Raw genomic sequence first — 12,636 nt, forward strand, 5'->3', positions numbered from 1 at the left:
CGATTTATCGATCTATCTACCTAAAAATGCCCTGTACCACAGGATGTGCTAGAAACAAAAGTGACTTCTGCTACCCAGCAGCACTGAACACTCATGCCACTTTAGGCTGTACAACTCCCCAACAGTCTACCCTGGAGCCTCCCAATGCCAGCCCTTCACTGAGTTAATACGTCACACAGTGTGGTCCAAACCCCTGGTCCGGCACGGGCATGCAGCAGCTGCCCTTCAGCCCCCGCGGGCATCAGGAGAGCCCCGACTCCTGCCCCATGAGAGCGGCTGAGCAGAGGCAGAGAGCAGGCCAAGGCCCCTCCGCTTCTCAGATGCAGCCCTCAGGGCGCCAGTCCCTGAAGCCCTGGCACGTGGCATCCGCCAGGGGGACTGCGGAGCTGCACCTGTGCCGGAGCCCAGCCCCAGGGTGCTCCCAGGATGGGCACGGCTGAGCTTCTGACCCTCCAAAAGGGAGGAGCGCTCACAAGGTTCCCTCTGGGCCTTCTGTCCCTCTCAGCCCTTTGAACTTCCATGCAGAAGAAGTGGATGTCGTCGGTTTGTCCATCCAGCCAACATGGGCTCCCTACCCAGCATGAGGCTCCGGGCAGGGGAGCCCACCACCACCTGACGGGAGAGAAAGCCACAGACGGGCAGGTGGGAAGAGGAGGCTGATTCCCAGACGTGGCCGCAGTGGGCCTGGGTGCTGGCCCCTGGCAGGCAGACGGGGCGCCCCGTGTGGCTCCTTCCTGTGGACAGCGCCGGCACAGCCTGTGTTCCAGGGAGGCTTTTCCAGGAGCCTTAACTGCTGTTGAGGCTTCTCAGAGGGCCGCTTTGAGATTGGTTAATTGATGTTTACAAGATGCGCGCAGGGATCAGAGGATGAAAGGCACTGAGAAAGGGCAGCAATTATGAGCGTGCTGTTCTCGGGAGCCGGGCCAGGCTCAGGAAGGCGGAGTCCAAGCACGCCCCCTGCCGGCCTCCCGCCCCGAGCTGCTGCTCACCGCCCAGCTCCTGGGGGTTGGGGGCTACCTGGTGCCCGGCTAATAAAAAAGAGATTAGAAAACAACCGCGTGCAAAGCCTGTGGCATCTCTGGAGCTGCGATAAGGGAAGCGTTGGCACCAGCGCGCTGCTCTTAACGGACTTCTCACACTGATAGCCCTGGATGTTTGTGTATGGAAAGCAGGCGCGAGCTGTGGCCCTCAGAGCTCAGCTGGGAGCCCAGGGCGGCACGTGGCCTGCAGGGAGTGTGGGCCACAGTGGCCAGGTGGCAGGACCACGTGGCCGGCGCAGTGACCTCCAGAGCATGGGGATGTAGGGGCACATCGTGGCGGCGAGGGTGGCAGCTGGGACTGGGAGCAGTGGTGCCGCCGCAGTGTGTCTGCTTCCCCAAGAGGAAGCAGCTGTGACCCGGTGGCCGTGGGTCAGGTCGCTCTGCCAGGCCGTCTGCGTGGCCCTCTGTTCACACTCCCGCCATCTGACGATCCCCCCCCGCAGCACCCCCTGCTGGCCAGCGCCATGGGGTACAGCATGTCCTCAGGAGGCCTGGGAGTTCCAGGCTGCCCTGGACACTGGCGCCAGTTATCACAGCGCGGTGTTGCAGGCGCTGGGGAGGCTGACAGCAGACACACACACTAGACAGACGCATCAGGAGAGAAAGCAACAAGAGAAGGAGGCAAAAAGAGAGGCATGGAAACCCCCGAGGAGACCGAAGGGGAAAATGGGCTGCTAACCCCGCTGCTGGGCCCCCGCCCGAGGCCCCGCCCTCACCCTGCTCTGCTCTGTCTCCCCCTGCAGCTACTACATGCTGGAAAACAGACCCAGGAACATCTACGGCATGGTGTGCTACTCCTGCCTCCTGGCACCCCCCAGCGCCAAGGAATGTGAGTGGTCCTCATCCGGGTCAGAGCCGAGGTTTGTCACCCTAGCACTGAAGAGGCTTTCTAAACATGTATTTTATTGTGGAAGGCGGAGTGACGGGGAGAGGGAGAGACAGAGAGAGATCTCCCCTCTGCTGGTTCACTGCCCCCCCCCCAAATGGCCACAACCAAAGCCAGGTGGGCCAGACCAAAGCCAGGAGCCAGGAGCTTCTTCTGGGTCTCCCATGTGGGTGCAGGGGCCCAAGTCCCTGGGCCATCTGCCGCTGCCTTCCCAGGTGCATTAGCAGGGAACTGGGTCAGAAGTGGAGCAGCCGGGACTCGAACCGAGATTAGCGTTAGCAGAAGCATAAACGGAAGCAGTACCGCGCCTAAGCAGGGGCGCCTCGGGTTGATGAAGAGGGGTGGGGAGGGGTCGATGGTGCTGAGCTTCGAGTGGGAGGGCTAAACAGCCCACTTGGCCTGCAGGAGCCTCAGCTTTCTCGCCTGTGAGGCGGGGACACGAACACCTGCCCTGTCGGTCTCATGAGACCCTGGGGAGAGGCCATGCACGGCAGAGGCCAGGCTGTTCGGCAAAGCAGAGCGAAGAGCTCGCCATTAGTGAGGGCGAGGGGGACCCCGCGGGAGTCAGAGCTCCCGCAAAGCACTCGGAGCCGCCCGGCTCCCGCCTCGGCCGTGAGAGCCTCCGCTCAGAGGAAGGCGCCCGGTGGTCCTTCGGGCTTGTGCTCTGGGGACGCAGCTGGGAGGAAGCTGGGTGTGTGGCGCCTGACGGCAGGAGCACTTGGGGGCAGAGCCGTGGAGGACTCCCATCTCCCCTTGTGGCCCACGAGGCCCCAGGCACACCGGGGGTTTCTCCCTACAACCCCGTGCAGCCTGGGAGGAAGGGGAGGAGCGCAGGGACAAGGGGCGGGGCTGTGGGCGGGGCTGCGGAGGCGTCTTTGGAGGCGGGCTGGGCCCGAGCCAGGGTGCCCTGCAGCTGCGTTGTCTGGGGATGTGGGGAATTCCGCCCGCCCCTTCCAGAGGCCCAAACGGAAGAGCCTGGCAGCGGCTGCTCTGCAGAGTACTGCTTCCCAGCCATCTGCTAATTAACTCGCAGCATCAGGGAGGCTGTGGGCTGCAGGAGAGAAGCCAGCTCGCGCCTGCTGCATCTTCTCTGCGGGGGGGGGGGGGGGGGGGGGTGTCTAAGCCCGTCAGGACAGACAGTTCTGGGGTGCAGTCCTGGCTGGGCCCATGTCAGACACCTGCCCTCTGTTTAGGGTCTCAACCAAATAGGAGCCTGGCAGGCCAGCATCCTCCCTGGGGGACCCTCGTGTCTGACAGCTCTTAGACACACAGGCGCTTCCCTGACAGCAAGCCAAGTCCGCGGTCCTGGGGGTTTTGAAAATGAACGCACCCCCTTCCCGCCCTCAGCCCTTAACTGCGCCCCAAAACCCCCTCCCCAACCAGACCTCGAGCTGGGCTCTTAGAATCCAGCCCTGAGAGGGCTCAGCAAAGAAACAGAGAGTCAGGGCCCCCCCAACCCGGGCGGCTGTGCAGCCACTCAGCCCCCGGGAGAGCCCCCTTGAGCGGGCAGAGGCCTCTGCTCCCATATGGGAGGCGGGAGATGCTAGCGCCTGCTCACCCGGCACAGAGATGCCACGGCTGCTTATGACCAAGCGCCCCAGGAATTACCAAGACCCAAACTCACAGGGCGTCATCCGTCTGCTGCCCCACCCCGGAAATCCAGGGACTTGCTGATTCCGGCAGAACCCTGCTAGCAGCCCAGGCCTCCCTCCCTGAGCCCAGTGGTCCGTGGTCCAACATCCTTCGCACTCTGTGTCCGTGAGTGGCGCATCCTACAAACCACCGTCATGGAGATGCACCAAGGGCCTGGGCTTGCGGGTGACACAGACACAGACGCAGAAGAGCCGGACCAGGCAGAAGGCGGTGGCTGGCCGGGGGCAGGGACTGTCAGGAGCTGTCAGCGCGGGGGCCCCTCGGTGACAGCGGCAGGCCGGGGTGCACACCCCCATTCTCCACACCTCACGGGTAGCACCCCCTGCTTTCCTGTCCCTACAGAAATGGTGCTTCTCCGTGGGACGCCGTGCAGTCCCCATGGCCGGCCCTGCCCTCACCCAGCAGGCCTGGCCAGCCCGAGAATGTGCGTTTTGAACAAGCTGACCCAAGCTCTGACCCTCCCTGCTATGTCAGGCGAAATCCCTTTCCTTCCCAAGCCTCACTGGCCCGCCCAGTGTCCCATGGTGCCCCCTTGCCCTGCTGTGCAGCGCCCACAAGCTAATGCCACCTACAGGCCTGTCACGGGGGAGCCGTGGGACCACAGCCCTCAGGAGAGATGCACAAGGGACTCGTCTTTACTGTTCCAATGGATAAAAACCTTCCCAGTTTCTGGAAGGGAGAGGGAAACGAAAGGGGCGCCCCGAGGGTACCGCTGGGCAGGTTACCTTCAGAACCGCCATCTTCCCGAGGCAGCTCAGGGGTCTGAACCTCAGAGAGGAAAGCTGCGCCCGGGAGAACAGGACTCATGACGCAAAAAAAAAAAAAAAAAAAAGAGGAATCCGAGGAAGGGGCCAACCGCCAAAGCCCGTGGCTGGTCTGGCAGCAGGACGCTCTGTACATCTCAGGTGTCGGAGCAGATCCTGGAGGGACTTGCTGAAGGGGAGCTGACGGCGTGCTCTTAACCCCGGTGCAGCGAAACAGCACGTTGGGCGGGGGGCGAGTGGCTGCGAACGGGGTTTGGCTGGGATCTGAACTCAGGAAGCACAGTGCAGCGTCGGGGGACTGTCATGGTTCCTTACCCTAACGTCTGGGCTGCAGCAGGGGCTCTTGTCTCAGAGCGAGCGAGCGAGCGAGCAAGATTTCACAGCTGACACAGTGAGCAGCAGTGAGCATGCTAGCCAGGTGTGACGGAAGGCGTGCACCCGACAGGCCGGGCTGCGAAGGTCCAAGAGCATTCAGACGGGCTCGTGAGGGAATGGGGGGTCCAGTTCTCCCCGCCGTCTCCTGCTGGACAGAGGAGGGCTTGCAGGGTGTGGAATAGGTGGAACTCCTCCCAAGGTTTCCTTGCCCCATGTTGTCAGACTGGGGAACCCTCTTGACACTGGCAGAGATACTTCTCCTGGGGGTGCTTTTCTCGGAGGGAGAGGCTGGGACCACCTGTACAATGACTGCAGTGGGAAATGCTGGGGTTCGCCCAAGGCTGCTGTGTTCCTCTCTGCAGGGGCTCTGTTTTCTGTGGGCCCCTTTCATTTCCTATCCTCCTACCTGACACGCTTGGTAAGGCACCTGCACCCACATCCCGCTGTTACAAGAATGGGACACCTCCTCCTGCCCCTGACCTATTTGCACGAAGTCTCTGGGACTTGGTCAGGATCTAGGGCCACGGAGAGCAAGCACAGCCTTGTCTGCGCCCTAGCAAACCCATCTCAGACGGAAAGGAGGTACCGGGAGCCACAGACCTCGAGCAGGAAGCCTGCCTCCCCGAGTGAGCTTCCAGCGGCTGCTGCACAGCGCTACTCGGGCCTGGATGTGCACACTCATCCCCAGGGTACCTGTCAGGAGACGAATGTTGACACAGTAGGTCTGGGGCAGCCCTGACACACTGCAGTTGTAGCAAGCTCCTGGTACTCTGTTTTGAGCTGCTGTTGAAGTCCTGATGATTCTGCCCCTCATTGTTCCTGGGATCGCCACAAGGGGGCGCTCTTCCAATGCCACAGCCATAGGCACCCTCGTTGACAGCTCTAGAACCAATGCACAATTCATTTTTTTTTGTTATTGTTGTTAAGATTTATGTATTGGGGCCGGCGCTGTGGCATAGTGGGTAAAGCTGCCTCCTGCAGTGCCAACATCCCATATGGGCGCTGGTTCGTGTCTCGGCTGTTCCACTTCCCATCCAGCTCTCTGCTATGACCTGGGAAAGCAGTAGAAGATGGCCCAAGTCCTTGGGCCTCTGCACCTGTGTGGGAGACCCAGAAGAAGCTCCTGACTCCTGGCTTCAGATCAGTGCAGCTCTGGTCATTACGGCCAACTGGGAAGTGAATCAGCAGATGGAAGATCTCTCTCTCTCTCTCTTTCTCTTTCTCTCTCTCTGCCTCTCCTTCTCTCTGTGTATGTAACTCTGACTTTCAAATAAATAAACAAATCTTAAAAAAAAGATTTGTTTATTTATTTGAAAAGCATAGTTGCAGAGATCCAGAGGCAGAGAGAGAGAAAGAATGAGAAAGAAACACAGAGAGACAGAGAGAGGTCTTCCATCCCCTGGTTCACTCCTGAAATGATTGCAATGGCCGGAGCTGCACTGATCCGAAGCCAGGAGCCTGGAGCTTCTTCCAGGTTTCCCACGTGGGTGCAGGGCCCCAAGCACTTGGGCCATCTACTGCTGCTTTCCCAGGCCACAGCAGAGAGCTGGATCAGAAGTGGAGCATCCGACACCCAAACTGGTGCCCCTATGGGATGCCGGCACTGCAAGGTGGAGGCTTTACCCACTATGCCACAGCGCCAGCCCCACAACTCATTCTTAAAAATCCAAGCTGTTTACTCTCTGTAGAGAATGCAGGGCGGCATATCTATAAATGTGTGGATTAACACACCTCAAAGACGCCACTGCATCCTGCCCTCACTGAGTCACAGTGTAACTCCAGTGAGCCTTATGCTTACAGCCCACTGCGCACCTGCAGCCCCGCTCACCGCACATCTACCTCCCGCATCCGGGCCTGGAGAGCTCGCCCGTCCCCGCACTGTCCTTTCTACGCACCACACACTTCTCATGCAGAAACACCTGCTGTTCTCTGGAACTACAGCTTTCACCAGCCGCATCGTCCACCTGCTCATTATGGAGGAGTCCACAGGCAGGCGTGTGGCAGGGAAGGCGGCTCAGCCATGATCGTCCTCCGCAGAAGCCAGCCTGGGGAAATGTTTCCATCTGACAGTCCCAGGCAGCCCGAGGAGTGGGAAGCAGCACGCACGGGGACAGAGGGACACCCCCCAGACGCCACGCATTCTGATGGGTGCTGAGTTCTTTCTCATCTGAGCAGAGTGGAATCTGGCAGGGCAGGCTGTGCGGGGGTGGGGGGGACCTTGGCACGCTGTTGGGGAGGGCAGGGGCAGCCTGCAATCAGGGGACAGCGAGACCCCACCTCTCGTCCCCCTTGTCTGCTGGAGGGCAGGTGGCATGTAACTGTGGACAGAACAGACCAAATAAGCAGCTCATTGTTTTAAATAACTGCTCAGGGCAGTTTCTTTTCATCGTTTGCCTCAAACACACTCCTGTCACTTGCCTGCGACACAGCTGCAGCTGGGGAACAGAGTGGGAGCTCCAGCCCTGGGCGCCAGGCTGCAAGCCCCACGCTCTCAGACGGGGTTCTCGGTCGGCTGTGGCTGTGGCTGTGGCTGAAGCCTGCGTGTCCTCTGCTCCCAGGGCCTGGTGCTGGGTGCCCTGGGGAAGCACTGGACCTCCTGCAGATTCCCCAGAGGCCCTGGGGGCCACCACAGGGAAGGGTGGAGTGGAGCCCTGGGGACCTACAGGAGGTGGAGCTGGGGCTGTGGGGGCAGATGCTGAGGCATCTAGCTTCGGCGCTGGCATTTTGACAGACGGCCAGTCCTTCGTCTTAGTTCATAGGAAAACTCCAGTGCCCACTCTGTGTTTTTAGCACCATCATCTGTAAGTCTTTTTGTTCAAAGAAGAACCCTGAGGGGGTGGCTTGTGGCATAGTGAGTTAAGCCGCTGCCTGCAATGCCGGCATCCCATATGGGCACCGGTTCAAGACCCGGCTGCTCCACTTCCAATCCAACTCCCTGCTGATGCACCTGGGAAAGCTCAAGCGCCTGGACCCCTGCCACCCGCGGGGAGGTGGGGGGGGTCGGGATGAAGCTCTGGGTTCCTGGCTGTGGCCTGGCTCAGCTCTGGCTGGTGAGGCCATCTGGTGAGTGAGCCAGCGAATGGAAGACTTTCTCTCTGTGTCTCTCCCCCTCTCTCTGTAACTCTGCCTTTCAAATAAATAGAAACAAACAAGAACGCTGAGAGAGCAAAGTCTCTTTAGGAATTAGACACCCTAAGAAGTAAAAATATCTCCTTCCCCGGCCCCTGCCTCCGGCCAGTCCCTCCACTGTGGCCTCTGACCCTGACCCCAGAGGTGACATCGTTCCCCTTGCAGGTGTGGGAGCCACGTCGGGAGCTTCTGCCCACTTCCCCAGCACCGCTGGCAGCAGCACGCTGTCTCCATTCCAGCACGCCCACAAAGGTAAGGCGAGTGCGCAGGCGTTGGTCTTCTGGGGTGAGGGGCTGGGCTGGCGCCAGGAGGAGGGAGGGCGGTGGGCACAGCGATGGGTTCTTCCGGTCTCCACCGCAGGCCACACCCCCCGCGGTGGGCGTTAGTGACCGGCTCTGTAGTGCTGTCCCCCCCCCCAGGAGGTGCCGGGAACAGAGGCGCATTCCGGGCTGGGAGGTGGGGTGCCCATGTGCCCCGCGCCGCCGCAGAACTGGGCCCCTGGGTTCCCGTTCGGCAGGGAGCCAGTAGTAGTTCTGTTGCTGCCGTTCCTGCGGACCTATAAACCTTCCCACTTGCCTGTTCCTTTGCTGTAATCGCATCTCATTCTGCCTAACCCAATAAGGGGCGCAAAGACCGCACCAGCCCCCCGAACCGACTCTCTCTTAGAGTAAACCCCCAAGCCGACACGGCTTTAACGCCTTCCTCCCCGGAGCCCACTGCGGGCCCGGGTCTCAGTGAGGCTCCGGGACACCTTGAAGGGCCCAAGGAGCCCCTGACACAGTGGCCCGGAGCACGGGCGCGACACTGGGCTGGGACATCATGCACCTCACTCCCTCCAGGACCGGGGAGGGGGCGGGGTTGGAGCCCAGAACCTGGAGAGTGTTAAGGCATTGTGTCACCCCTGAAACAGGTGCCCCCAAACAACGCCCAGGAGGCTTGGTGCCATGTGGCTCCCTCAGATAACCCAGGCCCCCCAGTGATGTGTCCCCTGCGCGTCAGGGTGGCGGTCATCGGGATTCGGCTTCCTGACACCCAGGGTCCAGTTTGGTTACTTTAGAGAATTAGAACAAACTTCAGTGTGCAAAGGACAACCCACCTGGCCCTGCCGTCCCCAGAGCAGTGGAACCAAGAGCGAGCGAGGGAGCCCAGACCCTGGTTGTCCCCACAGGAGGGCAGCGAGGGCACCGGCAGCATGTGGCGGCCAAGGCACACTTGACTGCCTGCTGCGGTCTCAGCCCCGCAAGCACTTCCGGGGAGGGCGTGGCTGGAGGAGGGCCCTGCGCTGAGTGACACGCCTGCTTGTCTCCCTGCCACAGCAGAGCTCACAGGCCAAGGCCACCTGGCCACCGCCCTGATCATCGCCATGTCCACCATCTTCATCATGGCCATCGCCATCGTGCTCATCATCATGTTCTACATGGTGAAGACCAAGCCCTCCGCCCCAGGTGCGCGCCCGCACCCTCCCGCGCCCGCCCCTCCCCCTCGCCCAGGACGCAGGGCCCGGCGCTCACCCTGCCCCACCCCCTCTCCCACCAGCCTGCTGCAGCAGCCACCCAGGGAAGAGCGTGGAGGCCCCCGTGAGCAAAGAGGAGGAGAAGAAGGAGTCTCCAGGTCTGTGCCCACCCCTGAGGCAGGCCCCCAGCAGGTGCCCCACTCCACCCCGCGCGGCCATCCTCACTCCTCCCGCCCCCCACCTCTGTTCCCTTAGACAACGTGGTGATTTTCTCGGAGAAGGACGAGTTCGAGAAGCTCACAGCAACTCCAGCCAAGACCACCAAGAGGTAGGTGTGTGACACCTGCTGGGCCTTGCCGCAGGCTGGTCGCTGGGCTGAGCATACGCCCTGTGGAGCTGGCGCGCCTGGACTCAGGGCTGTGCTGGGGATCCCCCCACCCCCCAAAAGCAGGGCCTGGCACCAGGCTGCAACGTGTGCCACTTACACTGAACCCTGCTCAGCCCCGCGGTTCAGCCCCTGGGCTGACGGGGACCGGGTGTGTGAGTGGCAGGTGTCAGGCCCCCCTCCCCAGCTCCTGCGGGTGCCCTGGGCCTCGATGACTCCCAGAGCCTTCCGGGGCCCTTCTCCAAACCGAGGGGAGAACATAAGGCCCGGACACACATGACTGAGTCCCCCACCCACCCCCCGCGGCCCCTGCGCCTGCCCACGCTGGCAACCGGTGTCCCCTTCGGAGTCGTGCCATAGCACAGCTTTGAAATCAGGCTACACAAGAAGTCTTCAGAGAGCTCGCGGGAAGTGTGCGTTAGGAAAAAACTCTGCACGGATCCTTAAAGTTTCTGCAGCCGAATCTGCTTGTCGTTTAACTCCATATTCCCTGAGCTTTGGAAGCAGGGTCCCAGTGACTCCCCGTGTCTGCTCGCACGGTACAGCACCCGGCGCTCGCTCCTGTCTCACGGGCGCAGGGAGACTGACTCACGAAAGCCTTGCTCAGGGAAATGCATTAGCTAATTAACTAGTCAGACCCTCCTACTGGGGTTGTTTCCTGTAAACTCCTCCTCCCAATTGATGGTGTTTCAGAACTGGGGATGTAAGCTCTCCCATACACTCACTGGCAAACAGTGCCAGACCCGAGCTGCCGCCCCAGAACCAAGCTTTTGATTTAAAGATTTATTGATTTGAAAGGGAGAGTTACAGAGAGGGAAAGAAGGAGAGACAGAGAGAGAGGTTCCATCCGCTGGTTCACTTCCCAAATGGCTGCAACAGCCAGGGCTGGGCCAGGCCTAAGCCAGGAGCCAGGGGCTTCATCCGAGTCTCCCACATGGGTGCAGGGCTGCAGGTGCTTGGGCCATCTTCTGCTGCCTTACCAGGCGCATTAGCAGGGAGCTGGATTGGAAGTGGAGCAGCTGGGATTTGATCCGGTGTCCATATGGGGAAGCCGGTACTGCAGACTGTGTCGTAACCCGCTTTGCCACAGTGCAGTCCCAGCCCCAGTGTGTGACTCAAACAAGGCCTCGATACAGACGGTACTTCCTGCAGCCTCCAGCCCCACGTGATTCCATCTGTCTCAGCCTCTTCCCTTTTGCTGTTTGGCTTCCCCTATGCCCGCACATAGGCAAAAGGCAGCGGTGGGGTGGGTGTTTGGCCTAGCGGTTAATAGAAGCCTCACACTGGAGCTCCTGGGGCGGATACCCAGCTCTGGCCGCTGACTCCAGCTTCCTGCTAGCGCAGACCTGGGATGAAGTGACAATGGCTCAAGTAATTGAGTCCCTGCCACCCACGCAAGAGACCCAGACTGAGTTCCTGGCTTTGGCCAGGCCCGGCCCCAGACATTGTGGACATTTGGGGAGTGAAACAGCAAATGGGATGATAGCTTGCTCACTCTCTCTCTGTGTCTCTCTCAATTATACATATATATACACACATATATGTGTGTGTGTTATATGTGACGTATATATGTGACATTTATGTATATGTGACATTTTTATATATATGACATTTTAAAGGGCAGGGACTATTAGGGACCCTACATAGAAAAATATGTACTGATTCCATACGCAAAGACTAAATGAAGGTTAAAACCTGAAAACTGTGCTTTCAAGACCACAAGAGCTTTTGTGCCCAGCGTCCATGGTGAGGTTCTGGAGACAGGACCTGGGGGGCTGCGTGGTGGTCTGGGGAGGGGGTGCTGTTCCACAGGGTGTGGGGTTGGGGGGCAGGCCAGCTGAGGGTGCCCAGGAGGCCTCCAAGGAAGAGGGGTCCGCGGGGGCTTCGTGGCTTCCACTTCCGCTGTGCTGCGCCATCCCCTGGGCCGTGTTTGCACGCGGGCCTCCTTCTTGGAACCCCAGTGCCAGCACGTGCATCCTCTTGGGTAAACGTCTTCAGCCAAACCACAGGGACCAAGCAAGGTGGCCTATTAAAAAAGAAGAAGAATATAGCTTTCACATATATGGAATGGTTTTGAGAGTGCAGGGAGGGCTGGCCCTGGGTCCTGTGTGGACCCCGCAGTGCGTGGTGCTGTGACAAGAGACCATCCACCCTGCCCCTCCCCCCAGCAGGGTTTGCCATGTCCCCTCCCCCACTCTGAGATGAGGTCACAGCTCAGGGCTCTGCTCAGCCCAGCAGCTGCCCCCTCTCAGCGCCAGCTTGTGGCTCGCTTAACAGGACTCAGAGGGATGACATGTAGAATCCAGAACGTGGTCAGTGAGTGCGCCTGTGCCGGGCAGCCTCCATGAGTCAGGGGTGGGGGGAGCCCCAGCCCCTCTGACCTCCCCCCCCCAGCACGCTCTTGGGAGCCCCCATACACCTGCAGCTCAGCCTGTACCCAAGTCACTGTGTGCAGAGAGAGGCGTTGTCTTTCTCAGCTGGACTCCCCTCGCCCAGTGCCCAGGAGGAGCAAGCTGGCGCCCCCTGCTGCCCACACCAGGGCTGGAACTTCCCAGACGCCGCTGACCAAGCGTCCCCTTTTTGCTTCCGCAGCGAGAATGACGCCTCGTCGGAGAACGAGCAGCTGCTGAGCCGCAGCGTGGACAGTGATGAGGAGCCCGCCCCGGACAAGCAGGGCTCCCCAGAGCTGTGCCTGCTGTCTCTGGTCCACCTGGCCAGGGAGAAGCCCGCCTCCTGCAGCAAGGCAGCCGGGGTGAGCCCGCGCCCCAGACGGCGCCTTTCTCCTCCTTGTACTGCCCCCTTCCCCCACCAGGGCGTCCCCCACAAGTCCACTGCAGTGAATAAGAGGGTGCTTCAGAGAGGCCACGGAATCTGGAAGGAAAAATGTTTATTTTGGTGCTAAAATATTTGAAATTCATTCATAGTTTTTTTGTAAAGATTTATTTATTTAT

General features: G+C 60.3%; 1 protein-coding gene across 1 annotated transcript in view; it reads left to right on the forward strand.

The window, feature by feature from the left end:
• The window catches only part of EDAR (ectodysplasin A receptor), a 75,333-nt gene that overhangs the window by 57,302 nt on the left and 5,395 nt on the right, over positions 1-12,636 (forward strand). The window contains exons 5-10 of the mRNA XM_002709985.5: positions 1,784-1,869; positions 8,013-8,099; positions 9,167-9,292; positions 9,384-9,458; positions 9,556-9,628; positions 12,278-12,437. Coding sequence (XP_002710031.1) covers positions 1,784-1,869; positions 8,013-8,099; positions 9,167-9,292; positions 9,384-9,458; positions 9,556-9,628; positions 12,278-12,437 — 607 coding nt within the window. The remainder of the gene's footprint in view (positions 1-1,783; positions 1,870-8,012; positions 8,100-9,166; positions 9,293-9,383; positions 9,459-9,555; positions 9,629-12,277; positions 12,438-12,636) is intronic.

Source organism: Oryctolagus cuniculus, chromosome 2 (assembly GCF_964237555.1).
Source record: "Oryctolagus cuniculus chromosome 2, mOryCun1.1, whole genome shotgun sequence".
NCBI classification, from domain to species: Eukaryota; Metazoa; Chordata; class Mammalia; order Lagomorpha; family Leporidae; genus Oryctolagus; species Oryctolagus cuniculus.